The 27,705-nt window shown below is 65.8% G+C and overlaps 1 protein-coding gene across 5 annotated transcripts; it reads left to right on the forward strand.

Annotated features, from left to right (window-relative positions):
• CTBP1 (C-terminal binding protein 1) lies at positions 1-26,467 on the forward strand. 5 transcript variants are annotated; one of them, XM_047847217.1, is made up of 10 exons: positions 11-148; positions 9,324-9,519; positions 10,936-11,090; positions 18,671-18,815; positions 19,946-20,152; positions 21,844-22,058; positions 23,631-23,761; positions 24,396-24,523; positions 25,054-25,171; positions 25,541-26,467. In XM_047847217.1, the coding sequence occupies exons 2-10, from the start codon at positions 9,513-9,515 to the stop codon at positions 25,725-25,727; spliced, it is 1,293 nt and encodes a 430-aa protein (XP_047703173.1). In that variant the 5' UTR covers positions 11-148; positions 9,324-9,512; the 3' UTR covers positions 25,728-26,467. The 5 variants fall into 5 exon arrangements, with proteins under 5 accessions (XP_047703169.1, XP_047703171.1, XP_047703173.1 ...); XM_047847218.1 differs by lacking the exon at positions 11-148 and adding an exon at positions 321-376; XM_047847216.1 differs by lacking the exon at positions 11-148 and adding an exon at positions 8,938-9,176.
• Positions 26,468-27,705: the final 1,238 nt, after the last annotated feature.

The raw sequence follows: 27,705 nt of genomic DNA on the forward strand, positions 1-27,705 counted from the left end.
CGCAGGCGAGCGGGCGGAGCAGCGGACGGCGCCCAGGCCGCCCCACGCGCCGGGCTCGCGGCGGAGCGCGCCGGACTCGTCGGGGCCCGCGGCCGCCCGCGCCTTTCAATGGGCAGCTCGCACTTGCTCAACAAGGGCCTGCCGCTCGGTAAGGCCGCGCGCGCGCATTTCCGGCCGCGGGGGCGGGGCGGCGGGCGGGGCGGGCGGGCGCGCGCGGGCCCCGGCTTTGTGTGCGAGTGCGCGTGCGTGCCGGTATCCCGCGCGCCGCCGGGGGCGGGGCCGCGGAGGGTCGTGCGCGTGCGCGAGCGGCTGCGTGCGAGTGCGCGTGCGCCGGCGCCGCCGTCACGCCAGCCCCCGCCCGCCGCCGCCCGCGCAGGTGACACAAAGGGGCGCCGCGCCCGGCCCCTGACCCCCAGTCCCGGCCCTACGGCGCCGCTGGTGCGCCCTGGCGTCTAGGCCCTGCGGACTCACGGCCCCTCGCGGGCCGGGCCGCTGCGTCCCGGCCCGCGTCCGTCCTGCCGGGACCGGGCCGGCCTCCTGGCGGTCGCGTGGCCTTGTCCCCTCTGGGCCCCCCGTGGCCTGGCCGTTGTCCCCGTTCCCCGACCTGGACGCGCCGGCGTGTGGAGCCGCCGTGGGTGGGCTCCCGGGGCGAGGCCGGGCGCGGACTGCGGCGCGGGGCTGCGGGGCTGCGTGTCTGCGGGCCTGCGGGCGCCGAGCTCCGGCCCTGCGCCCCGGGCGCGTTTGCTGGCCGCGTGCTGCCGCGGATGCCGGGCTCCTCCCTCGCTGCTGCTCATTCAGGCGGTTTTGGGGGCGCTTGGCTTTATGGCACGCTTCGTGCTGCCCTTTGAAGTTGTTTACTCATTTTCTAAACGGGAATAAAATTAGAGCGCCCAGCTGGTGGGGAGGGCGGCTCTTCCTTCCCTGGGTGGCCCTCAGCCAGCAGCCTGGGGCGCGGGCTTCCCCAACCGAGCAGCCTGCGCGCTGCACTCACTCCTCTGAGCCAGTCTGTTCCACCGTAGTACGTCAAGAGGTGTGGACCCCATTCAGTTTGTCATAGGCACCTCTTCTCCCCTTTGCACTTATAAAGGTGTCAGAAACCAGGATCCTGGCAGGTGCTCTAGACGACCCAGCAGGGCCTTGCCCCCCATTTTTCCCACTGAGGACCCTGGGTCTGGGGCCGTAGGGGAGCAGGGCAGCTTGGGGACACTCCTGGGTGGGTGCTGGTTTGGTCGCCGTCTCAGTGCCTGGTGCCCCTTGTTGAACCCAAGTGTAGGGGGCCGTCTTGCAGTTCGCGGTCAACTCCAGCCTTCAGCCTCCGGGGCCTGGCGCCTTCTCTGGAGTGGGTCCAGCAGGGGAGGGGCCGGGCTGGGTGGGCCCGGGAGCTGCCCCTCCTCCTCCCCTCTGCCGTTGGAACCTTGGGGGCACCGGCTCCGTGAGGCCTGTGGGAGGGAGACTACAACCACACCTGAGCCAGGAGTTGGAGGCTAGATCTTTCTGTGGCTGGGTGCCCTGCCCGGCCCTCTGCCTGTGTGCGGAGAAATGAGGGCACCACCTCTGGGCATGCCCGGAAGGACAGCCTTGAAGCTGGCAGCGGCTTAAGCCGGGAACCTGGCCAGCGGCCAGACCCCTTTATAGTGATCATTTTCCCCGTGCTTTGTTTAGGACAGATTAACCTCTGGTTGGGGGAGGGGGGACCACTTGTCACCCAGAAGTGGAACAAGATTGGCTTTCTCTGGTTCGTCTGAATCGAGCAGTCAGAGGTGAAATCCTCACCCAGCTCCCACTTCTGGGGGTGGCTGGAGAATTAGGTCGCAAATGGGGGGATGGCCACATCCCCTTTTCCTACCTGGTTTCCCCTTTTCCAGGATCCGCCCTCTCCTTCAAGAGCAGCGACTTCATTTGTATAAAAATGTACACCAAAGGGTGCTCTAGCTGCTGGCCTCCAGCATGGCCGACATTTGAGGCACAGGGAGCGTTGCACACGCGCCCTGTGGGTCGGTGCAGGCCATCCACTCTTGGTGTGGGGTGGCATCCCCGAGGTTCTTAGGGGAGTGACCAGAGAGGACCAGGGCACAGACCTAGCCCGTCCCTGGGGGCATTCCGGCCCAGCTCCTGCCGGGTGTGTGGTCTTGAGCTTGTCGTGTGCTCTGCTCGTGTGCGTCTGTCAGGTGGGGATGGCGGTGTGAGGCCATGTGGGATCGTGAGTGAGCACCTGTTAAGTGTTGGGGACGGGTCTAGGAGACAGGATGGGGCCAGGGCCAGGGTGAGGGGCGGGGCAGGACAGGCCTGGGGACAGAGCAGGGTCCTGGGGCAGTGCCGCCTTGTGCTGTGTGCCCGCCCTGCTGTCCCTGCTGTCCCTGGATGTCAGCCTGGCGATGTGTGTGCTCTGGGGTTCACCTTCTGTCCACCCTAGAGCTTCAGGACTGTGCCAGAGGGGGCCGTGGGGGGCCTGCTGGACCCCGGCTTTGGTCTGCTCCCCCTCCTTGTGGCTCCCACTGGTGCCCGCTGTGTGTGCTGGCCCTGGAGCTCCACTTCCTGCAGGGGCCGGCCGTTGTGTTCCACGGTCGCTCCAGGGTTCTTCTCTGTCGGGTTTTATCACCACCTCTGAGCGCGGGGTTTGGTCTGGGTGTCTCTGCGAGGCCTCTTGAGGGACGCGCGCTTGGGGCTGCATGTTTCCCACCCCACGCACGTGTGTCCTGTTCAGCCTGTCTCGGGGTGTTGGTGCACCTCCAGCCTGTCCAGCTGTGGCGGGTTGCTCTCTGTTCTCTCCGTTTCTGAGAAATGGACTTGTGGCAGGGGTGACCTGTCTCAGCCCCTGTCCGTCCTCTCCCCTGACTGCATTTGGGGTTTCCTTCCTGCCTCTTTTCTTCAGCTCGAGGACACTTGGGGGTGGGGGGCTGGGAGCACGGAGCTGGGCCTGGGGCTGGTGTCGCCTGCCCTGCTGAGGTCCCGCTGACTGTCCTGGGGCAGGGCCTGGTTCTTGGCGCTCAGCCCCGAGGGCCCCATGTTCTGGGGAGCTGGAGCCACCCCTGTCTGGAACCTCAGGGCAGAGATGAACGACTGTCTGCAGGAGGAGGGTCCTTGGGTTCGGAGGCGGGCCTTGGCCTCTGGGTTCTGGCCTTGGCTCCCCACTAACCCGGTGGAAGCTGAAGATCGGCGGGGCCTTCCTTTGGGCCAGCAGAACTGCCCGTGCCCTTGGGCCGTTGCCGGTCCAGTAGCCAGAGCACAGCTTGTGGCCGCCGCCCGAGGCTCCTGGGTGTGGAGGACCCGGTCAAAGGCTAGCGCGTCTCCTGGTTTCCCTCCGTTGGTGGCGTGAAGAAGGACCCGTGCGAGGCTCCGGGGGACGGGGGGGGAGGTGTCTGGCCCCGGCACCGCCGTCTGTGGGGTGGGGGGTGTCCACACCTCACTCGCCTCTGGTCCCCAGACGGGACTTCACATCTCCTGTCACTGCCGTCCCGGGAAGCTCAGCTGCGGACGGGTCACGGGCCGGCACTGGTGTGGCGCCCTGGGGGAAGGGGTCCCTTATGTCCCTGTCAGCCCTGGAGCCCGGCCGTAGACGGGCTGGATGACCGCCGTGGTACAAGAGCACTGTGCTCGGCGAGGTCGGGGGCGGGGTGGGGGTGGTGACAGCGTGGTAGGACTGGAAGCTGGGACGGTTGAGAAGAAATCCCAGCAGGTCTGGCGGGTGGGGGGCCGGGGTGGGGGGGCCGAGGCGGCGCTTTCTGGACCCTCCCCAGGCGTGGATTCTGGCCTGTATGGAGGCCGTGGTGCCATTGACTTCCGTCTTCCTGTGTCTGTGACGTCCGTGTCCTGCAGCTTGGCCGGGTCTTGAAGGTGGTGGCACCGCGTGGGGTGTCCCCAAAGCAGTTATCGGATGTCACGTGCGGAGGGGAGGGAAGGCCACCTTCCCTCCACTGCCAGCCAGCACCCTCTCTGTGACGGCGATCAGGTTCTCGTTTGTGGGATCCTGAAGTGTCACAAAGCCGCATAAAAGCACGAGAGAGGAGTATGTGGGACTGAGGCTCTTGGGGACAGGAGCGTGCCTTTGCCACGGTTTTAGTCCGCACTTGGGTGGTGGTCAGTGCCCTCGTGGGTTACGGTAAGTTAAGGGGGTGGCACAGCGCGTGCAGCTGACAGTCTGGCCGCTGAGGTCTGCGAGGCCACTCTGCCCCACGGCCCCGCGGCGCCCAAGGGAGCACCCTGGCCTGGTCTGCGCGGGCTCGGGTCCTGCCAGGCCAGACACAGTCCCGCTGTGGGAGCCGCCCTCCGCTCAGCCCGCAGCCCTGCCCCGGGCAGCGTGGCCAGGCCCGGGGCCTCTGGACCAGGACGGCCCGAGGAGGCTGCCGTCCGGAGGGTGTGACCGCTGGCCCGCAGAAGCTGAAAGGCGGAGGGGGCTGGCCGCGGGCAGCCTGCTGTGGCTGAGGGTCCGGCTCTGTGGAGGAGGAAGGAAGGGCTGGCAGGGGCTAGGCAGCACCTGAGGGTCTCGGGGGTCTGGGTCAGGGGCGCAGTGTCTCGGAGGCAGCATCTAGGACCAGGGGCCCGGCTGTGGCAGTGGGGAGACCTGGGGCCTGAGCGGAGGGGGGCGGAGGGTATGGGGAGACAGCTTGGTCTCTGAGGCTGGAGAAGCAGCTGGAGTCCTGGGAGTGTGCTGTGGGCGTAGAGCAGGAAGTGCTTGTCAGAGTTGGCGGGGAGGATGGGGAGGGCCCGGGGTCCCAGCTCAGGTGTGCTGCGCCCAGAGCGGGCTAGGTTCTCTGGAAGCTGCTGTGGCTCGTCTGGAGAGGGCTGGACACCTCGGGCGTCCCCAGACCCCCGATCTCCCGAGAGTGAGCCCCAGTGGAGAGCCGGGCCGAGGAGGCCAGGTCAAATCAAGCACAGCGGGGCTGGGGGTGGGGAGAGCAGGAATGACTGCGGGGGGGGGGGGGGGGGGGGGGTGGGGCGGGGAGACAGGCCCCCAGAGCTCCACGCAGACACCTGTGGGAGGGGCCCCCGGGACCTGTGGTCCCTTCTCTTGCCCCGTTTTCTTTCAGATGAGCTTTGAGACCAGCTTCAGACTTCAGGGCGAGTACGAGGACAGGACAGAGAGCGTGTGCGCCCCTGCACGCAGCTGCCCCGTGCCGGGTGGGGTGTTCCCGCCGAGGTGCTGGTGTCACAGCTGGAGTCCTGCCCCCCCCCCCCCCCCCCAACCATGCTTTGTGCTGCAGCCTTGCTTACTGGCAACCGGCCGGCCAGCCTAGAACCGTGTGCCGACGAGCGTCGCGGCACCTGTGCTGGTGCTCACGCGTGCCTCTCCGCGGGGCCTGTGCCGTGTGGCGGCCAGCAGAGGCATCCGCCGCAGCTCAGCGGGCCCTCCGCCCCCCTGTGCCCCCCACTCTGGCCAGGGCTTCCTGACTCACTAGCCGTGCTGACCGCTGCGTTTCCTCCACCGCCTTGCTGAGTTGCAGGGATGCAGATGCGCACCTGCGATCGTGGGGCCCGGTGTGGGTGCCGTCACCTCCCACTGTGGGCACCTAGCCCCCCAGAGCCACCGCCTCGGAGAGCGCAGCTCGTCACGTGCAGAGTAAAGCAGACGTGTGTGTCAGGCGGGCGCCGGAATCCACTCCCTCCCCGTGGGCTCACCGCCCGCCTGGCGCCTGTTAGGTGCCGAGGTGGGTGCCCGCAGATGCCCCTCTCCTGCTGATGCCGTAAGCCAGCCCGCATGTCGTCGGGAGTGGGACATCAGGGCCGGGCGGGGGCAGAAGGGAGCCCGGCAGTGTTGAGTACGGGGTCGGGTGGGCGCGGAGCCCTGTGTCCCACGCTCCCAGACCCCCGTCGGGTCTCTGGGCCCCACCCCCGGTAGTCAGGCCCCGTCCCCCGGCGAGGGGCTCTCGGTACAAGAGCTGTTGATGCCGTCTTGGAGCAGGGGACTCTCAGGAGCCTCCTGTGGGTCATCGTGGGATGGGCACCGGGAGGAAGGGGGTGGAGCGGAGGGACACGGGCAGGGCACCCACGGGGACCCTGGGGTCCACCCTGCTGGCCGTACTCTCTCCAGCTGTCCCTCGCCCATGGGGGCAGGAGGCCTGGCCTGGGGCTGCCGCGTGTAGGTGCCGGACACGCGTGTTTGGGGAGCTTGGGGCAGCGCGAGGTGGTCCGCCACGTAACTAACTGGCCGGTAGGCGGTTTTGCTGCGGAAGAGCGAACGATAACCGTGGACCGTCCAGAGGTTTCCTTGACTGGTGGACGTTTGGTTTCATTTCCCTGTTGAGGGGGAACGCCCCTTTCGCTGTTACGAAAGCTCAGCCCTCCTGATGGTCTCCCAGCCCTGCGGGGTCTGAGTCACGGGGGGCGTGTGGCGGGCGTGTGGCGGGGCGCCTGGAATTGGCGGCGGCGGGGACGTGCCGGTGCGTGCCAGCTGGTGCCCCTTCCCGGCGCGCGGGCCACCCTTGGGGTCGAGCGCCTGTGGCACCAGCACCAGGCGAACCCGCACGCGCCAGTGCGCACGCGTGCTAACGTTTTTCCGTTTTACGGTGAGGTCTTCCTAATTTCGTCGTTCATTTTTCGCGTTTTATTTTATTTTATTTTATTTTATTTTATTTCAAGTTTATTTACTTGTTTTGAGAGACAGAGAGCTTGTGTGCATGGGGGAGGGGCAGGGAGAGAGGCAGAGAGAATCCCAGGCAGGGTCCGTGCTGCAGCCCAGAGGCCAGTGCTGAGCTCGAACTCCCAAACTGTGAGATCACGACCTGAGCCGAAATCAAGAGTTGGTGCTGAACCGACTGAGCCGTCCAGGCTCCCCGCATTTCGTCTTTTTTAATGAGCATTTTTTAGTTTTTGTGATTTTATCATTTGTGGCAAAACTGAATTCTAGACGATTGATTACACGGCAAAAGTGCTCGAGAAAAGGTACTTCAGTGAGGAGAGCAGACACAGTTCGGGACCCCAGTGACCCTGGCCCTGTCCTTACTGCCGGCCCGCAAGGAACCTCCCCCCACCGTGTGTCCTCCCCAGTCCTTTGCTGCACCCTCTCTCCCACCTCTGTGTCCTTGTGGCTCTCTGTAGTTGTTCTGAGCAGTGAGATCCCTTAGGGGGGCTTCTCTCTGGCATTTTTTAGAAACGAGGTGGAGATGGTATTTTCACAACTCGAATGTCCCCCGGCACCAGCCTAGAAGCTTCCTGTAGTCGTACGGCCTTGTTATTCTCTCCCGCACTGGACTTGGCTTCTTCTGCTGCTGGACTTGGGTCACCCTCCCCGACCCCAGGCACCGGGCACTGAGACCCGTGGGGCACCGGGGCAGGCGGGAGCCAGGTTCGCCTTCATGGGTGTGTGGCCCGAGCCCGGAGTCACCACCCATCTGCACGTGGGGCCTGACTCGGGCTGGCCTTTGAGCCCCACGCCGGCTGGTGCTTCCCTGGGTGGGGCTCACACCTCCGCCCATAGTGAGGTGGCCCGGAAACACACCCCGACCCCTTGAGGCTGCTCGAGGGTTTCTGAACCCAGGTCAGGTTTGGCAAAGCCACGCTTCCCTCTGAAATCATTTTCACAACAGAGGTTAGCAGTGGACACGGGAGAATCCAGGGCGTGACGCCAGAGTGCCTGAGGCGTCTGGCTCCGCTCCCCAGGGGTGCAAGGGCACTCGGGACCCGTGTGTACAGGGCGTATGGCCCTGGGCCCCTCGGAGGACGTGCAAGCGTGCGGAAACACCGTCTGCCGAGGGCCACGCCGACCAGGGAGGATCCGGCCGGAGACACCCTGGATGCTTTCAGGATTTAGGGGGAAGACTGAAGAAAGCCTAGTGACTGTACGGTTGGCTGTGGCCCGTTCCAGCCCCCCTTCCCCTGCACTTGCTGACTGTGCGGGGCGAGGCAGGGCAGACAGGGCGACCCCACTTGGCCAGGGAACGTGGTGGGGATCCCGTGAGGCCTGGGAAGTGGTGCTTCATCTGGGGCCAGTCGGGACACTCACCGCCAGGGAGGCGCAGAAGTCCTGGGGAGGCCAGGCCAGCCAGACTCGAGGGCTCTGATTCAGCTGTCCTTGGTGGACACCTGTGTCCTTGGCAGCCAGCTTGCCGCCCCTGGCCCAGACACCTCAGGCCCGCTGCTGGCCCCCTGCTCGTCTTCTGAAGGTCAAGGTCAAGGGTGAGGCTTGCCTCCCGGGGAGGCGGGGCAGGGCGGGGCGGGCCTGGCCTGGGTCTGGCCTTGCTGCTACCTCCTGCACCAGCCCTAGACTCCCGCACACACAGGGCCGCCCCCGCTCCCCTGCCACCACGTGTCCCAGGGTTGCTGCAGGCTGGGTCCTGCCCGGTCGAGCCCAGTCGGCAAAGGTTCGGGTTGTAAGGCACATCCTCGCTCAGGGGCGGGGCCAGAGGATATGGGTCAGAGGTCACACCTGCACAGACTAAAGGTGAGCAGACCCGGGAGGTGCTGTGGCCGAGCGTGGCCTTCCGGCACAGCCTAGGCTCGTGGGTCAGGAGCACAGGGCACCCGCCTTGGTGCAGAAGTGGCGGTCACAGCTGGAGCCTGGCGAGGGTGAGAGCCACGTGGGTCCCATGGGCCGCAGGTACGTCCCTGCTGTGGCCGGTCTGCCCGATGTCCCTGTGGCCAGCATCGGGCGGGGGACGAGTGCATCCGGTCCCTGCTCCGTGCCGGCCTCCCGAGGTGCCATCTGATCCCAAGGTTGACACCGGTGGTGTCGCGGGTCCCGGCCACCATGGCTCCCAGCCAGGCCTCGGGGCCACCCTGGCATGCTGTCCCCATGCCGAGAGCAGGGGTCCTGAGCATCCATGCTCAGTCCCAGCTCTTGGCACGTCCTCAGCCCGTCCGTACAGGTGTGTGACCAGGAGTGTGTCCTCAGTGTCCTGTCGGGGGGTGGGGGGGGCCGTGCCTGAGTCGATGCCGGTGCCCGGGATGTGGCCTGTGGGGACCGGCAGAGGGGGCCTGGGGGACAGCCCCCGCCTGGGTCCTGTGTGGTGCAGGACGGTGGTGTCTGTGTTCCGGTCTGCATCCTGCGGTCTCCCTCTCGGTGGCCCCCTCAGAAGTCCACTCTCCCTGCACAGTCGCAGAGGCCCAGGAGGCCGTTGGGAGCACGAGACAGAGGTTTGCAGGACTGGCGGCAGACTAGCCCCCAGTCGCCCCGGCCTTGCACCTCGCCGACACTGGTAGCGCCTGGGGCGGGGTTCCCACGTGCCAGGAGGACCTTCAGGGTAAGCAGCGCGGCTCCTGGCTCTGGGCGGTCCCGGCCTGGCAGCCGCGGGCACAGAATCAAGGATGCAGTGTGGAATTTCCGGCGTCTGGGAGTCCTCGTTGGCTCTCGACGGTATTTTAACGTGTTTCTTGTGTTTAATTTTTAGTCAGACTTTGACCCCGGCGCAGGCTTCAGTGGTCGCCAAGGATCAGGAGCCTAAGAGCTTTGGTTCGAGACAATTAAAGACGTGGGATGAGGATCCAGTGACAGGACGCGGTTCTGCCGGGGGATTCTGAAGATAAAACGCTTTGAAAAGTCGAATTCATGGTCGTGGAAGCTGAGCCCATATTAAGAAATGTCAGGTTGGTCGGGGCTCCCGGAGTGTGAAGCAGCTGGAAACCAGGCCCTCTGCGACCGCGGTCACCCTGTCCGTTCGGCGCGTGCGGCGGGTCAGGACAGCCTCAGTGAAGCCCCGCGTGCGGTGGAGCGAGGGGGTTCCTCGGGGGGCCCAGCCCCCCACCCCCCCCCACCCCCCCCCCCCACCCCCGCCACGCCTCCCCAGGGCAGGTGGTCCAGGCCACAGGTCGATGCTGGGTTTGTTCTGGTCGTCCGCCCGCAAGCTCGCTCCCGGGTTGGGGAGTTGCCGCAGAAACCCAAGGCCTGTTCCGGCGCTGGCTGCGTGGTCGGGAGGCCGGGGCCTCCCTGGGTGAGGGGGCGTCGTCCGGTCGGGGGTCCCGACGACGCTGCGTCTGGGCAGCCCTGCGGACTGGGCCTGCTCTCCAGCGGGCGGCGCCCTGGCATCGGCGGTGTCCGGGCCCGCAGGGGGGCCTTACAGCCTCAGAGCTCAGCTCGCGGGGGTGACGCCGGTCCGTGCTCGTCAGGAGTTAGAGCTGAGGGACTCTGGCGGCGGGCGTCTTCCAGGTCACTCGAGAACGGCGGCGATAAGCCTCCGCTGGTAAAGTCAGTCTTCTAAGTGAGATCACCGTCCCAGCACGGCTGGAGACGTGAGCGCCGTCGGTGCGCGCAGCTCCGGGCCGTCTGGAGACCGCGCCTGTGCCGGGCCCCCCGGGGGCGGGAATCGCACCGCTCGCGGGGCAGGGAGGGAGGCAGCAGAGACGGGGTTCTGGCCCTGCCGACCCCGCTCTGAGCCACCCGCCGGGGCCGCCGCGTCCAGGCGGCTCGCGTAGGCGGTGCACTGGGGCCGTGGGCCTTCCCCGGGGCGAGTCTTCGTGAGGCCGTGGGGTGCGCGGGGCTGGTCCCGGCGCCTGGGAGGCCCTCCTGGACGAGGCGTAGTCCCCTCCTGTCTGGAAGGAGCTTCTGGCGATTCTGAGTCCCCCTCACCCCCCACCCCTGCACGGTGTCTGCTCTTCAAACCTGCTAGCAGACGCGGTCCCTTCAGGGTTTCTGGGTAGCCACGCTGCCGCCAGAGGCGGAAAAGAACGGATGCCATCGCGAGGCCTGTGGCGCTGCGTCTGCGTGTCCCGGGGTCACAGTGCTGAAGACCGCGGCTGCCCCGGCGCCTCCACGCGTGTCTGCAGCCGAGCCCCGTGGGGTGGTGACCGTCGGCGGCGTCCCTGCTCACTCGGGCCTCAGTGAGCTGTAGCAGACGCTGGTGTGCTTCTCCCGGTGGCTCATAACCCTGGTTTGACAAAGTCCAGACGAGCACACGCGGGACCTCTCCGGGCCTGCGCCGGGCTGCGGATGGTGGCGGGTGGCAGGGGGCTCGAGGTCTCAGCCGGGGCCGCCGCTGTGCTGAGCGTCCGCTCCTGTCTCCGCAGGCGTCCGACCCCCGATCATGAACGGGCCCATGCACCCCCGGCCCCTGGTAGCGCTGCTCGACGGCCGGGACTGCACGGTGGAGATGCCCATCCTGAAGGACGTGGCCACGGTGGCCTTCTGTGACGCACAGTCCACGCAGGAGATCCACGAGAAGGTAACGGCGCGGGGTGCTCGGGGGAGCGAGGAGGGCAGGCGGGTCCCTCAGGCGTGAGCCTCAGCGGCTCCCGGGCCACCAAGACACGTGCGGCCATCGTCACCCCACCCTGTCAGAGGCGGAGACGGCTACTGCTTGGCATCTCGAGCCGTTGCCATTGCGACCAGATGTTCCCAGAAAGCAGATCCGGGGGCCGCGGACATGGCAGACAGGACTGGGGGCCGGTGAGCTGCGTCATCCTGGTCCCACATTGGTCACCTGGGGCGTCCCGGGCTGGCGGCCAGGCATTTGGGCCTGGGGTGTCTGCTTCTGGACGTGGCTCCTGGAGGGCCTGCTGCGGGCAGCCCAGCCCGGGTCTGGGTTGGGGCCCCGGTGACAGGATGGACGGGACGAAGCCGCCGTCCTCACGCCGCCCGCCACCCCCACATTGCCCGACGCGTCCGTGTCAAGCCTTGAGCCGGGCTGCCGGCGACCCCACGCCGCTGCGCCTTGGGGGCCCGGCAGAGGCAACGGACAGTCCCCTGTAGGGGATGGCCCCGTTGGCCAAGCCACATGTCCTTCCCAGCAGCCGTTTTCTGCTGCGTGTCCGTCACAGAACCCGAGGGCCCGGGCAGACAGCCCCCGCCCACGCAGAGAGAGAGCCCATGGCTGTGGAAGAAAACCCACAGGAGCCAGGATGCCGAGGGTGGGGCTGAGCGTGTGCGCTGCTGATAGAAACCTCAGGAACCTGGCGGGCCGGTGGGGGGGGCAGGAGCGCCGTGACCAAGTGACGGCCCACCACCGTCCAGGGCTGGCGGAGTGCCGCCCGCTGTGGGGCGCTCGCGGAGCAGCCCCTCTGGAGGAGGCACATGCTGCGACACCCCCACAGTGACCCCCCCCCCCCCCCCGCCAGTGTTTATGCCAGAGGAGAGACCCTCCCGTCCCGACGGTCGGCGAGTTCGGCAGCGCCGGGGCAAGGTGCATGGGGGCTCGGGTGCCCAGGCGAGGAGCACGGGGCCGAGTGGGGCTCTGCCCACGTGACGGTCTGGCCTGTGGCCCGCCCAGGTGCTGGCCGCTTCAGTCACCACAGGGCGGAACCATGTGGCCACGCACACCCGTGCGTGTGGAACGATGGAGCTGGGAGGGCGATTGTGAACCTTCTGCTGTTCCAGACTAAAACTTTTAGTTCATTTTTTTACTTAAGAAATTTTTTTTCAGAGTTTTATTTTAGAGAGAGTGTGCACATGCAGGCGGGGAGGGGCAGAGAGAGACAGAGAGAGAGGGAGGGAGGGAGAATCCCAAGCAGGCTCCATGCTGTAAACACAGAGCCCCACGTGGGGCTCAAACACACAACCCTGAGGTCAAGGCCTGAGCCGAGTCGAGAGCCGGACGCTTAACTGACTGAGCCACCCAGGCGCCCCCAAAGCGTTTCGCTGAAAACTACAGCCCATATAGGGCATGAAAGAGACATACAGATAGAAATGTTTAAAAACCATAAGCAATAGTAAAGCAAGTTCTACCAATAAATTTGAACACTAACCCAAAACGTGTTTTCTTTTAAAATTGTAATTTATCAAAACTATCTTGATAAGTTAACGTAAAACCCAGATAAGCAAGTCAGACACCCGGGGAGGGGCAGTGAGGGGCCTCAGCTCCATTCCGCCCCACGCCCAGCAGACAGACAGACGTTGCCAGACGGCTCGGGAAGACAGGACGACGGGTACTCGCAGAGAAAAACGGCCTGTGATTTACGCTTTGGGTAGAAGAGAGCCTTGGGACCCGGCCAGTCAGAGCCTCAGCGAGACCTACGGGGCACCTGCTTGTGCAGCCGGCGGCTCGCGGCGGGAAGGCGGCACCCGAGAACTCGAACGCGCACTTGGAAATCAAACACGCGAGTGGAAAAACTTAATTTTAATAGAAAGCTTGGAAGACACAGCCAAGGGGAGCCTGAAGGAGAGGTGGAAGAGGCGAGGCCAGAGGAGAGCCTTGCAGACCCAAGGGCTCTCGGCCGGGCGTGCCCGCCTAGCTGCCACCCTCGGGAACCTCCCGCTTCCCGGCGGAAACACACCTCCTTCCCCAGGCTTTGCTGCTGGGCATAGCCCGGGGACTAAGTCCAACCAGGAAGAGGTGACAGGCCTTGTGTGCAGAGCCGCCTTCCCTCTCTGTGGGCCGGAAACCACGTGTGATGGCTGGAGCCTGGGCAGCCACCTGGGAGTGGCAGAGCCACCATACGGGAGCCCTGGACCCTGATGGCTGTGGAGCTGACACAGGGCCCCTGGACCACCTATCTGAGGGCTTTGGCTTGGGAGGGAAACGGCTTCTCTTCCACATCGCCGTGGATCAGGGAGTTAGTTCTACCTGCTTGTAACCAGCTGGATGTCGGATGTTACCTGAGTGTTACGGAGGAGAGACTGAACACATCACCGGATGTGATGAAGAAACCTTCCAGAGCTAAATGGAGACTCTGGCTCTCTTGCCGCGAAACCAGGACAAGTGTTGGGGGCCCGCAGGATGCTTTGCTGTTCAAGTGGCAGATCCCGCCACCAGCCCCACTTTGGGTACCTTAAAGCTTCTGGGAAAACCAGTTTTCAACCCAGGGTTGCACGTTGTCAGACTGCAGAGGCAGGGGCATTTTCTCAGTTACTCTTGGAAGCTCCTTAAAGACCGGCACCTGCAAAGCAGAGGGGCAGTCCGGGGGGGGCGGGGGGGGGGGGGGGCGCGGCAGGTGGGAGGGTGCCGTCAGCCGGCCTGGAGCAGGAAGTCCCTGAGGGGCATTTCTGGGAAAGTGGGGCACCTGTAGGCGGCAATGTGGGGACACGTCAAGGAAGACGGCAAGGGCGCAGAAAAAGTGTTTCGAGAGTCCTGGTCAAAAGTGAGGCTCCTGGTCCCCGGAGGGAGGTACCGGGGCCGCGCGAGAAGTGAGGGGGACGTCCAGGCAAATGCAGCGAGTGGTGCGTGGCGGGAGGTGGCTTTCGGGCGGGAGTGTCCCAGCGACTCTGAGCACACAGTAGGGCTGTGTTGGTGCCCACTGAGAGGGCCCGGGGAAGCGGGGAGCATTCGGGAAGTGAGCCCAGGTACCCCGGGGCAGCCTCCCAGGTGAGCGGCCACGCGTGTGCACGTGTCCTGACAAAAGTAGGGGGGCTTCTGGAGGGGCTGACCTTCCCGCCCTGAGGTCAGGACAGAAGTGGCCGTGCTGAGTTCTGTGGAAAACGGGGCCGTGCCACAGAAAAGGTCGCTGCGTTGAAGAGCAGCGAAAACAGTCACGTGGCGAAAGAAAAGACAAGAGTGACAAATGGGTGGCTGTTTGCTGTACCCGAGACGGCTCACGCTGCTCTCCTCCAAGCGACAGGGACAAGACAAGTCCCAGCAGATGGGGGGCGGCGGAGGGTGCGTTTGGGCAAAAACAGCGCCGGGAAGCAGGTGACACTGTCCCCGCCCCACGTTAGCCCCGCTCTGGCTGCACCCAGGGAGCATCGGGAGGTGTGAGGCGCCACGCCTGCTCAGCGGTGGCCGTGGCCGTGGCCGGCTTTGATGGTGCTTTGGCAGTTCTGTGAAAACCTGCCCCCTCTGGGCCTGCACGTGGCCCTTTGTCACAGGGAAACATCCCGTGACAACCATATAAAAGTGTGCTGGGGGCACCGTGTCACTGGCCCGCTTTTCTGAGCCTCAGCCTCACAAAATGAGTCACACCTTTGTGTGGACGCAGAAAGTAAGTAAACCTGAAGTCCTGGGAAGCTTGCGCATGGTGCGTGCGTGTGTGTGTGTGTGTGTGTGTGTGTGTGTGTGTGTGTAAAGGAAGCGAGCGAGGCCTCCCCTCCGGGATGCAGGGAGGGGGCGTCGTGGACCCCGCCAGTGCCTCGCAGCACACATCTTCCCAGCCAGCCGTTTGCTGCTCCCCTTCTGCGTGGTGCCCAGCGAGTGCCCCTCAGACCCTGCTGCTGCTGTGAGCACTTCGGGGCCCCTGGGCTGACTTCATCCTGCAAGGCGGGCCCCACGTACCCGTTCGGGGGCTAAAGACACCGTTCAGGCAGTAGCCTGGCCACACGGCTGGTGGAGGGGGATGTGAGTTGCCGGTGTCCGACTTAGGGAGACAGACGTCCCCTCTGGGAGGTCGGTGTGGCACCTGGGGGTATCCCAGCCCCTTCGCGGTCACGAGAGGGAATGTGAGGGACTTCCAGGGCGCGTGGGCCTGGGGGCCGGGTGGAGCGGTGCGGTGGTCCTGGCCTGTGCCCGTCTGCACGGAGCTGCCGCGGCAGCGGGCCCTCCCCCCGCGGCTGGGCGGGGCCTCCCTGGCAGGGCCAGGGGCGGGTGGCCGCTGAGGACTGCAGCTTCCTGTTCTGAGAACTTCACCTGGTACCGCGTGGTTAAAATAGGCTCAGTGGAAAAAGGATTAAGACATGAAAAAATTTACCAAGAAGCCTATGTGGGCAGGTCACGCCGAGAAGTGCAAATTAGGGCTGAAACGACGGGTGTCCCTCCCACGTAGCATTTTACACCCCGGACTGCCCGGCGCTGCGGGCTCGGTGCCGGCGCGGGGGTCGTAACCGCCAGGTGCGGCCGGAGCGGCGCCCGGAGCCCGAAGAGGCCTCTCCAGCGGACCCGCTGGTTTGCACTGCTAGGGACTTCTCTCAAGGCAGTCGTGGGTTTTACTGCAGCCAACAGTGGTCGTAACCCAGATGCCCCAACAGTAGGGAACGTCAGATCCCGGATCGTCCGTGTCGGGATGTAGTTCAGGACAGTGAAGGTCACGATTTGAAGACTTGCCTGCCGTGGTTAAATGCTCAAGATAGAAAGCCGGCCGCCTGCACGCACGCAAGCTGAGCCTTGCTCTTCTCTGCAAGAGGCCCGCATGTGCCCAGCTGCCCCGGCCGGAGACCCCATCTCCCTCGGGAGCTCCCGTCCACAGTCCGTGTGTCCCTGAGCCCAGGGCTGCTCCTCCTGGCGCTGGCTTGCACGCATCTGGATCCCCAGTTCCGCTGCACGCCCGTGTCTGCCCACAGTGGGCACCGGCAGATCTGTCCCCTCGCCCCCACCCCTGCTGCCATGGCCACCCACGTCTCCGGTCTGTGCAGCACAGCAGCCAGAGGACCGACCCTTCCCAGGGTCTCGTTGGCCAAGGTCTGCCCTCTTGCCTCCGCCCCACAGCCCCGCGTCCGCTTCCCAGCCACCCTCCTCGTGCGCTCCTAGTTAACCCTGTGTCCCCTCAGCACTCGCTGCTGCTCCCCTGTCACACGTGGGTCCTCGCTTCCCTCTCACACCAGGGCCAGTCAAGGTGCCAGAAGTCTGTGCCTGTGCAGCCTGGACCTCCTTCCAGGAGTCCAGGGGCAGGGGTCAGGATGTGGGCAGTGACCCATCCCATTTGTTCACACGTCAGCCTGGCACATCCTCGCCTCTAGGAGCTGAAATTCCTAGGATCTTCAGTGCGAGGAGCGGGAGCAGGGGCCCACAGCACCCTCAAGTCCGGGCCAGCCAGAGCTCGCAGGACCAGGGACCCAGGCCGCCTCTGTCCTGCCTCTCAGTCATCTCTCCCTTGGCCCTTTTGGTGTGGTCCCCTACGGCCATGTCCCCCTGGCCACCTCAGCCGGCAGGAGAAGGGAGGCCATGCCAGCCTGAGGGAGTTGTCTGTGTTTTGGGTTGCCATCTGTCCAGTGGAGGAAGGAACTGAGACAGGGCGGTTAGCAGCTTCACTGTGCCCTGCACCCCACACGGGACGCCTGCTCTACTCCACTGCCCACATCAGCCCGGAGTCTAGGCTGTCCTGGGTGCGGTCCCCCTCAGCTCATGCCTGGTGCCTTGCCGTCCAGCAGCCTGTGCACAGCCCACTGCTGGCCTCACTCGTCCTGGGGACTCAAGGTCAGCAGAGCCTGTGGTTGGCCTCCCTCCCCATGCAGGAGACCCAGAGTCAGCACAGGAAGCTCAGTCTGGGGGAGGACAGGGTAGCATGGTGCTGGAAGTCCCCAGTAGCCAGCGCATTTTTTTGAATTGGAGGTGTCTTGATTATAAAGCTCACGGCTGTACCCTGTTAGGGTCCCTGAACTATGACACGCCCTGGATTACACCGTGTGTCTGGAGCATCGCCGGCCCGGAGATGGGACCTTGCGGCTCTTCCGCCAACGTCCGGCTCTTGCCACGACAGCCCTTTAAGGCCGTGCTCGCGGCCCTGGGGCGCGGTCCTGCTGCCCTCCTGGACCTGGGCCAAGCCCCCCAGAAACCAGGCGTCCCAGCCTCCTGTGTGGCTGCTGGGCACCCTGGGGGCTTCCAAGCGGGGTGCTGTGCACACTGGGGGCCACGCTACAGCGGCATGGGGTGTGGTCTGCACAGGCGCCGCTGAGTGAGGCGGGGCTTGGTCAGCAGGGAATAGGCCACGCGTGGGGTGTGGGCGTGGTCCGCGCGGGCCTGCCCCCTCGTGGGGGTATGGGCGTGGTCTGCACGGGCACCGCCGAGTGAGGCGGGGCTTGGTCGGCAGGGACCAGGCCCCTCGGGTGTGGGCGTGGCCTGCGCAGCGGCTCTGAGCTCGGTCTTCAGGGCTTATCCCCACCCGCGGAGAGCCCCACGCTTGCGCGGGGCCTGTGGGTGGAGCCCTAACTTTGGGGAGGGCCGCCCCCTTTGGGCGGTTCTGCAAGCGGAGTGGGGCATCAGCCCGTGTCATCTAAACTCTGGGGAGGCAGGACACCGATATGCACCTGGGGCCTCACGCAAGGCAGCCCAGGCCACACACAGACAGGAGGACCCCGCCAGGGCAGGCGTCCAGGGCTGTCCCGGAGAGCCATGGCCATCTCCCCGGGAGGCCCGTGCTGGCTGCGGCTGCCCTGAATGCCCTGGGCCGCTCGCCGGCCAGCGGGAGCTGCAGGTACAGGGGCAGACCTCGCCCACCTGAGCACCTGGAGAGGCGGGGCCCGTGCTGCCTGCGTGCAGGGCGAGGGCGCGGCCCCCAGCGTCCCGTGCTGGCCTGGCAGCGGACGCCATCCGAGGGGCACGTCGCAGCCCCGCCGGCCCGGCCTTCCGCACAGCCGTCCTCCCTACGCAGGTGAAACGTCCTTTACCCGCAGTTGTTTATGGTCGTGGGGCCCCATGTGCGCTTCTGCCACGATGATTTGTAGCTTCCTCGTGGGGTCGCTCCGGTCCCGGTAGCAATTTGTCACAGCGGCCCTGCAGCTTTCCGCCACCCCCCACCCACCTCCGCAGGGTCTGGGGGTTTCGGATGCTCTGTGTCCTCCCAATGCCCAGCTTCCTCTGTCTGTTTTACTGTCTGGTGCCCACAGGTAAGGTCAGCCCGCTCCCCGTACAGTGCGTTCTCCTGGGCCTGCAGTTCATGGGGCGGGGCAGGCCCTGGACTCCCAGGTGAGACTGAGCAGAGTCAGCAGGGCCACACTGTGGTGACCTCAAATGTCACCGCAGTGGCTTCTGGCCTGAGAAGGCCGCAGTGCACAGAGGAGAGAACAGCGGGAAGCCCCTTGGACTGTCCCAGCCTGGGGCCAGGCTGGGGGTGGGGTGTTCCCCTCCCCCCACCCAGGGTGTCTGGGCTGGTTTGGGGGCAGCAGGCAGACCGGGGGCCCAGGTGGGGCCGGCATGTGACTGGCGGACGCCCTCCCTCTCGGCAGGTGCTGAATGAGGCGGTGGGGGCGCTGATGTACCACACCATCACGCTGACCAGGGAGGACCTGGAGAAGTTCAAAGCTCTTCGTATCATTGTTCGGATCGGCAGTGGTTTCGACAACATCGACATCAAGTCAGCTGGGGACTTAGGTAGGGCGCTTCCGGGCTCTTCCTTTGCAGCTTTCGTGTGTCCTTCCCTGGGCTGGATTTCGTCACATCTGGTTTTGTCTGTGGGTTTTGCTTTACACCAAGAGTCCCCTGCAGCTGCCTGTTTGGCTGGAGGTGACTCATGAGCCTGCTTTTGGGGTGCAGAGCCCCGGCCACTGGTCAAAGCAGCTTCCTCAGAAAGCCACGCGAGAGCACGTGTCCTCTGGCTCGTGGCCAGTGTGCGTTCTGGTCTTGCCTCCCCGTGTGTCTGCACCGGCCTCGTGGCCTCATCCAGCCAGGTCGTGCCTGGCCAGGGCCTGCGGTCAGAGGCAGTGCCCCCGGTGCCTGGTTGTGCCTGTCCTTTCCTCCGGGATGCAGCTGAAGGAACTTGTCAGAACGTTCCGGCATCTCTGCCTGCCGCAGAGTCGTGGTGGGGTTTGCGTCACGCGTCCTGGAGTTTACTGTGCTCCTGTGGGCACGCTCATGCCCACCACCGGCTCACCTGGCCGAGCCCTCCCGCCCTGTTGTCACCTGCCCCCAAGCAGCATGCCCCGGAGCGTCGCACCGTGGCCTGGGGGCTCCTTGGAGGCTCTGTCCCTGTGCACGGAGTCTGGCCTCACTCTGTTCCTCCGCCAGGGACAGTCAGAGCCGAGCCCTGTGCTTACCTTTCAAAGCCTGGCAGGTGGGCACTCGGAAGTCCCAGGACCTGGTCTGCTCTCCCAGGCAGCAGTTTTGTTCCCAGGTCTAGGGGACACTGTGGCTTGGGCCCCCCTGTCCCCCACCAGCTCTTGCATTTCATGGTGGGCTGAGTTGTTTCTGGAACCCACCCTGGGCCCGTCCTGCAGCCCTGCCGGTGTGTTTGGCATCATCCTGGCATTTGGGGGAGCTCGAGGAGCTGCTCCTCCGTTCACCAGGCGCCTCTAGAAGGTCAGGTGGCCAGCAATCTGGGCGAGGTAGATGCCTGCCGTGTCCCGTCCTGTCTGCCGCTGGACCTACAGGCAGCTTCTCCACGTGGCACGTAACCAGGGTCTGCCTCCTAGCCTCCCAGGATGGCCCGGGGACGCTCCTCTGGCCTTGCGTGAGGGAAGGGCCACGACTGGCTTCGGTGACCGCGCGTGTGTATCTGTTCCCAGGCATCGCGGTCTGCAACGTGCCGGCGGCGTCTGTCGAGGAGACGGCTGACTCCACCCTGTGCCACATCCTCAACCTGTACCGCAGGACCACCTGGCTGCACCAGGCGCTGCGGGAAGGCACACGGGTCCAGAGCGTTGAGCAGATCCGGGAAGTGGCTTCCGGAGCGGCCAGGATCCGTGGGGAGACCTTGGGCATCATAGGACTAGGTGAGTTAGTCTGTGTCCTTGCTCCTTGTGTTGGCTCGGCTGACCACGAGGCCGGGGCTTGGCTGTGCTGCCAGGCGGTCCCCCCCAACGCTGGACGGTCCCCCCGACCTGAGGGCGACTTCCCCCATGCAGGGCGGTTTCCAGGCTGGAGACAGCGTGGGGCTGATCCTCCCAGGAACAGCAGGTGTGGGTCACACGTACGCCAACATGGTTGCCCATGGGGTCACACACAAACGCACGCCCACCACACTCAGACACGCTCACCCTGTCCCCGCTCCGACCACGGCTAAGTGGACGTGGCCTTCAGGTGAGGGCCAGGTGGCCCTTAACCCTGCTGTGGGTGCAGGGAGGTGGTTTACCTGCCATGCAGGCAGCTTTCCGGGGTCCGTGATGTCCCTCTTCTCTTTCTTGTTTGCGACCCATTTCCCTACCCAAACCCGGGCTCCACCCACCTGGGAGGCCAGCATGGATGGGACCCCCTTGTCATGCTGCCTCCTGAGCTTCCTCTGGTTGGCCCGCACGGCCTCCCCGCCCCACAGAGGCAGCGCTGTGTGCAGTGTGGGGCAGTGCCACAGGGACGTCTGGGTATTGTCGATCGTGAGGACGCACCTGTGTTAGCGCAGGTCGGGGTCGTCCGTGAGACACAGGCCTGTCTCCTCCGGCACAAATCGCCGTCCTGCTGAGATGGGCACGTGGACACCAGGACTGGTCCCCGTGAGCGTCTCCCCCCTGCTGCCCCCACTGTTGTGAAGGCAGGGACGGCACCCTTTACCTGGGGCCCCAGGCGTGGGGTTTGTTGAAGGAGGGTGGATGGGCAGCCAGTGTGCCTGGCCAGGTCGATCTGGGGGCTGCGTGATCTCGTTCGGCAGTGCTGTCGAGAGACTCTGACCTGGTGGGGCCGGGCGGGCCGAGTCTGACTTGGCAGAGGTGACCCGAGCAGCCCTTGCCCCGGCCCCCACTCAGGGGACTGTCTAAATGGCTCTCCGGGTGTCTGGGTGTGTTTTCGGCCCCACCTACCAGGCAGCGGGTGCCCTGTGGCTGAGTTACCTGGCCTCGTGGCACCGTGGGCAGCTGTTTGGGTGCGGCCGGCAGGACTGTTCTGCCCTGGTCTCACCTGGGGTCCCGGGGGTCCCGTCCCTCGGGCAGTCACCCTTCAGCAGGCAGGTGCGGGACCCCGCCCCACACCACGGTGGCCTCAGGGAGCGTGGGCTGTTTCTCCCCTGCTCGCTTTCCTCATGGGTGTCCCCCTGCCCTGGGCCGGCCGGGGACTCCAGAGGGGCCCTGCGGTGCCGTGCGGGGTGCCCCCTGGCCTGCGGCACCGCTCCCTGAGACGTTGGGACCGGGGCCGCGCTGTCCTGGGCCTGGCTGCCCGGTGGCCCCACTGTGGCCAGGTCAGGGCTCTCTCCTGGGGTCTCGGAGTTAGTGGCTCCGAGCCCCTCTGGTCTCCCCCCTCCAGATGCAGGGGCCACCCCTCTGGTGCTGCGGCCCTCACCCTGTGCCTTCCCCAGGGACCCCCTCCAGCCCCTGCCCTCCTCTCTGAATGCCCCGTCTTTAGCGTCTGGGAGCAGATGCCTGGGGGCGGACAGGGCCGTGCTCCCCACAGCGAGCGGCCCCGGGCACAGGGGAGACTGAGGCGGTGTGGGGGGTCGCTCAGCCTGCGGCCCCGGTGACGCCGAGTCTCGCCCTGCCAGGTCGCGTGGGGCAGGCGGTGGCACTTCGGGCCAAGGCCTTCGGCTTCAACGTGCTGTTCTACGACCCCTACCTGTCAGACGGCACGGAACGGGCGCTGGGGCTGCAGCGGGTGAGCACCCTACAGGACCTGCTGTTCCACAGCGACTGCGTCAGCCTGCACTGCGGCCTCAACGAGCACAACCACCACCTCATCAACGACTTCACCGTCAAGCAGGTGGGCGCCCGCCACCCTCGTGCCCGTGCTCCTGGGGGAAGGGGAGGGCGAGGGTCGGGCCTGGGTGCCAGGGGTAGGGCGAGGGTCGGGGCCCGTGTTCCCAGGGTCCTGGGGAAGGGCAAGTGTTGGGGCCCGGGGTCCTGGGGTCCTGGGGGAGGGCAAGGATCGGGGCCTGGGTGCCAGGGGCCCAGGGGCGGGGGTGAGGGTCAGGGCCCGTGTTCCCTGGATCCTGGGGGAGGGCGAGGGTCGGGGCCTGGGGGCCGGGGGCCTGGGGGAGGGGGAGGGGGAGGGTCGGGGCCTGGGTTCCCGGTGGGTGGATTCCTGGCTGGAGACTCACTTGCTAGGGAGTCATCCACACAGGCAGGCCTGTCTTCTGAGTCCCTGGTCCTGTCATCCCCACGTGTAGGGCAGACGCTACGCCCAGGGGTTTTGCATTGTCCTGCGCCGTCTGCCTGTGCCACGTGCCTCAGTACCGTGTCTGCAGGGCGAAGCGTCCCTGGGGGCCGGGGGTGCCCGGACAGTGGCCATGAGGCACACGGTGTCACCAGGGTTTCAGAACTGCCCTGGGTCAGGCCGGCGCTCGAGCTAGTGGCTGCCTCTCCCGGGCCAGGCCTTTCGAGTGCCTAGGCGCGTGCCTGTGTGTGCGTGCCTACGCGCATGTGCCTGTGTGTGGGATTTTCTGTGTCCGCTGCTCTGCCCGCCTTGCAGGTGTGTGCATGTTTTTTTTGGGGGTGGGGATCACCCCTGCTGTCTGCCCCAGGCCCTGCAGTCCTGTGGGGAAGGCCGGGCACCTGGGGCTCCTCTCTGTCTCCAGCTGGTGGGTTTGGAGGGGGGAGGGAGGGGGCACAGGCATGGCCCTGGGGTACGTCCCCGAGAACCAGGTGAGAAGCCGGGCCGGAGCCCCCCTGACCTGACGGCTGGCCGTGTGAGCTTGGCGGGGCTGGTTTAGTTGGTGTGAACTCAGGGTCGTGGGAACCCCTCACCTCAGAGCAGGGTGGAGCCCCTCACCTTGGAGCAGTGGAGGGGGGCGTCTTCAGGGCAACCCTGAGGGCTTTTAGCAGAAGGAAGTGAGGCCGTGCGGGGGTAGAGCCGGTGCAGCCCAGCCCACCCTCGCCAACGGGGCTCCCTGGTGGGGCCGCTGCATTGAGGACCACGTCTCAGGGCTCCTGTCCGTCAGGCCAGCACCACAAGGTCCTGAAACCCCATCTTCCAGGTGTGTGCAGGGCTAAGAGCTCGGGCCACACCGTGTCCTGGATGCGTCAGGTCCTTGCCAGGCACCACATGCAGCCGGGGGGCTGGGCCGGGACACCCCACTGCTGTGGCAGGAGGCCAGCTGTGCGTTCCCCGGTCCTCCAGGTGGGGCGGGGCCCACACAGACCCCAAGCCCTCTGCCGGCCCGAGAGAGCTCCTGCTGGCCTGGGTGGGAAGAGGCCAAGCGCGAGGTCCCAGAGCCGGCCCCTCTGTGCCCCCTGGTCCTTGAGGCCCTTCCCCTGGGTGGGCGGGGCAAGGCAAGTGGAGAGGCCTCCGTGTTGATCATGTCGATTCGCTCCTGCTGTCCTTTGTGTCCCCCAGATGCGACAAGGCGCCTTCCTGGTGAACACAGCCCGGGGCGGGCTGGTCGACGAGAAGGCGCTGGCCCAGGCCCTGAAGGAGGGGCGGATCCGGGGCGCAGCCCTGGACGTGCACGAGTCGGAGCCGTTCAGGTGCCTCCTGGCGACACCCTGGGTGGTCCTTGGACAGCATGTCTCCCAACCGGGCCCCCACCCAGCCTCACGCCCCACGCTGGCCGCTGGCCGGAGTGGGGCTGGGCCTGCCACCACGCATAGTCTCCAGGCCCCAGCCAAGGGTCCAAGGACACGGCGTCCTTGGGCTTGGTGTCCAGCCTGAGCTACTGCTCCAGGCGGGCTTGCCCCCCGGGGCCCGGCCGGGTCTCAGTGGGCGTGTGACTGGTGCTGTAGGTGGGGAAGGGGAGGGCTCAGACCCGCGCTCCATGCCGAGCGCTTCGGGGTGCCACGTCAGTGGGTTTGCCCAGGTGCACGAGGCAGCTGACCCTCGTGTGGCCGCGTCTGTAGAGGCCCCGCACCGAGAAGCCGTTCTGGGTCGGCAGCTAGCCCCTGGTTTGTCAGCTTTGCCGGGAGGGCCTGGAGGCCCTGCGGCTCTGGGGACCAGCGCCCTCGCCTGCAGGGAGGGCGGGGGCAGCGTCCCCGCTGCTGTCAGAGGCCCGTGGGCAGGTTTGACCATCCTCAGGTCCCCTGGTCTGACACAGGGGTGAAGTGTGGGTCCAGGCAGGGTCAGGCACCCCCCACACTACCCTGACCTGCTCTGTGCCATTCGTAGCTTTAGCCAGGGCCCCCTGAAGGATGCGCCTAACCTGATCTGCACCCCCCACGCGGCCTGGTACAGCGAACAGGCCTCCATCGAGATGCGGGAGGAGGCGGCCCGGGAGATCCGGAGAGCCATCACAGGTGAGGGCTGCGGGCAGACCCTGGTGCGGCCCCTTGGGAGGCCTGCACCGCTGGGCCGCCAGAGGGACCTCTGCTCCCCGCCACTCGGGCCGTGGAGCTGAGACGGACCTGCGCCAGGGCGGGTCCACACCCTTCCGCACCCTGCCAGGCCCCCAAGTGCAGAAGTCGGCACTCGGCTTCCACACGGTGCTCCCCACACAGCCCTGGGGTCCTCCTCGCACAGCACGTTGAGGATGCCCGGTCTCTGTCGCCCGTGTGGGAATTCGGCACGCGTGTCCTCCCTCACCCCGCGTTTAAAAGTCTGGCTGTGCTTGTGAACCTGGGCTGGGCCTTTGCTGCCCTCCAAAATCCCTAGCCCCGGCAGAGAGCTAAGGGCACCGCTCGGTGCTGGGGGCTCCCTGAGCTGCGAGGTGAGCGTACCCAGGACCGGCGCCTGCTGGGCCTGAGGGGAGGGAGGGACCCCGAGCCCCTGGGCCCTGCTGCAGCCACCGCACACGCACTGCCCTTCCTCCTTCCGCCGCATTTCCCAGGCCGGATCCCCGACAGCCTGAAGAACTGTGTCAATAAGGATCACCTGACAGCGGCCACCCACTGGGCCAGCATGGACCCGGCTGTGGTGCACCCCGAGCTCAACGGGGCCGCCTACAGGTGAGCGGGGGCGGGGACACAACACTTCCGTGATGACTGCGGGTGGGGCAGGGGCCCGTGGGGGGCCCCGAGGCCTGGACGTGCATGCTGGCCTGGGCCCCAGTGGAGCAGGAGGGCAGGGCGCGGGAGACCGAGCTGGATGGCCTTTCTGGCCTGGATGCGCCAGACACGTGGGCAGAGACCACCCTGGAATCGGGAGCGAGGGGAGGAGTCGGGGCGGGGAGGGGTCCTGCTAGGCGGGGCCTTTGGGAGCCGCCCCCGCTTCGCTGGCCCTGTGCTGTGGGATCTGCAGCCGAGGGAGGGACCTGGCCCAGGCCCCGCCCCCCCATCCCTGCTGCGAGCTTCACCTGCGGTCCTCCCCCCCCCCAGCAGGTACCCGCCGGGCGTGGTGGGCGTGGCCCCCAGCGGCATCCCAACCGCCGTCGAAGGCATCGTCCCCAGCGCCATGTCCCTGTCCCACGGCCTGCCCCCTGTGTCCCACCCGCCCCACGCCCCTTCTCCCGGCCAAACCGTCAAGCCCGAGGCAGATAGAGACCACGCGAGTGACCAGTTGTAGCCCGGGCGGAGCTCTGCAGCCTTGGCGCCCTCGGACGGGTGGTGGCGGAGGCGGCGTCTGCGAGGCCACAGCGCTCCAGAGACTGTCCGGGCGCCGCGCGGGCGAGAGGCCGCTCCGCCCTCCCCGCGTCAGCCGTAGTCGTCCTTCCCCGAGGGCCAGCCGCTGTCCTGTGTTCTTTGCGTCCTCGTTAAGCAAAAGAAGTTTAGTAGTTAATTCTATCATGAATGTTCTTGTCCGTGTACAGTCTTTAGAACATCACAAAGGATCGGTTTGCTTAGCTGTCTACGGGAGAGAGCCCGAGGGGCCGTGCTCCGCAGGCCGGGCTGAGGCTGCGGCCCGAACACACCCGCGACCAGGCAGTTGGGCAAACTTCTCAGGACAACGACTCCTTCCCGTTTTTCTTTCTACGCCACACAGTGCATTGTTTTTTCTACCTGCTTGTCTTATTTTTAGAATAATTTAGAGAAACAAAACAGAGGCTGTTTTTCCTCATTTTGGCATGAACCCCCTTGTTCCAAACGAAGATGGCGTTGTAAGTGGCTCGGAGAGAAGAGGAGGGTGTGGCGCACAGCGCGCTCCGGCCGTCGGCACCGGTCCCGGGACGTGAGGGCGCAGCGCCCTGGCCTGCGCGGGTGCCGTCCTGCTGACGTGGTAGGCTAGCAATATTTTGGTTAAAATCATGTTTGTGACTGTAACCATTTGTATGAATTATTTTAAAGAAATAAAAACCCCAGAAAGAGCCGGCAGGCCCAGCGTCTGTTTTGGTGGCTTTGCCTCGCGGGGACACCGGCGGGTCTCGGCCCTGGGGAGCCCCGGGGTGCGGGGGGGGGGGCGGTGGTCCTTGTTGGGGGGGCCGGGGGTGCAGGCGGACAAGGCCCCCTCCCTCCCGCGTGCCCCTCCCCCGGGCCGGACTGTGACCCGGGACAAGGGCAGACGCCGTGACCTCTGCAGACACAAATTGCACGGGCGCGGCAGAGACCTGTGGTTCCGTGCTCTCTCTCGGAAATGTGCAGAGCGGCGCTTTCCTGGCCGTAGCTCGGGGCAAACAGGGTCATCCACGTCGCAGCCGCGGGCTCTCGCCGGCTCCCCTGGGAGCTTGCGGGCACCCACGGCCCTCGGCCCCCACACCCCTGCCCTGCACCGGCCGCCGGTCTGCTAGACGGGGGCCCCGGGAGCGGGAATGGGGCCTCCCCCAGCCTGGCATCCCCCTCCCGACCCGAGCCACCACGGCAGCACCCAGGGTCACGTCACGATTCGGTTCTGTGCCTCCTGGAGCTCATCCTTCAGCGGTCTTTCCAGCGTGGATCTTCGGAGGGGACACAGTCTGCGGGTGCCTGTGCGGAACTTCTGGGGAAACGCTTTGGCTTTGCCCACACTTGATGAGGTGCTGGCTGCGACAGGATTCCGGGTTGGGAGCTGCGCCCCCCCCCCGCCTGCACACACGCCCTTCCGTGGTCTTCCGGGCTCCGGCCTGGACAGCTGGTGTCCTAGCCGGGCCCCTCCACAGTGGGGCGTGATCTGCCCAACCAGAGCTCATCACGCTTCCCAAACTGGTGCATTTACATCTTCAGTCGGTTCTGGGACGTTCTCGGCCTTTCTGTCTTCAGGTGCCTGCCTTTATTCGGTTTCTCCTTCAGGGATCCCGAGTGGCAGTGAAAACACGTGCAGAGCGATGGACCGAGAAGAAAGCACAGACTTAAGGACACGTTAGAAAGAGTCACGGCCAAAAGTAACATTAACACGTGTGCGTCCCAAGCAACTAGAAGAAGAATGATGAGGAAAAGTTTAAAGTCATAGAGGAGCAGGAAGAAGAAGCTCAAGACAGGAATCAATCACGTGCAAAAGCACCGACAAATTTAACAGCTGGTCCTTTGAGAAACTGAATAGAATCGATCAGTCTGCCAGACGAAGGCGGTGAGGCTGCGCGTGAGTGTAGGCGCGCAGCCCCCGGGGTCACTCACGACAGGATCCGACGAGC

The sequence above is a fragment of the Prionailurus viverrinus genome, unplaced genomic scaffold, assembly GCF_022837055.1.
Source record: "Prionailurus viverrinus isolate Anna unplaced genomic scaffold, UM_Priviv_1.0 scaffold_45, whole genome shotgun sequence".
In the NCBI taxonomy this organism is placed as follows: Eukaryota; Metazoa; Chordata; class Mammalia; order Carnivora; family Felidae; genus Prionailurus; species Prionailurus viverrinus.

What these genes read in the sequence shown, in the direction of transcription:
- CTBP1 (XM_047847213.1), top strand. Translation starts at nt 109, where the DNA reads ATGGGCAGCTCGCACTTGCTCAACAAGGGCCTGCCGCTCG. An exon ending in CAACAAGGGCCTGCCGCTCG is followed by an intron (nt 149 to 10,935) that starts GTAAGGCCGCGC and finishes CTGTCTCCGCAG; the next exon opens with GCGTCCGACCCCCGATCATG. An exon ending in GATCCGGAGAGCCATCACAG is followed by an intron (nt 24,524 to 25,053) that starts GTGAGGGCTGCG and finishes CGCATTTCCCAG; the next exon opens with GCCGGATCCCCGACAGCCTG.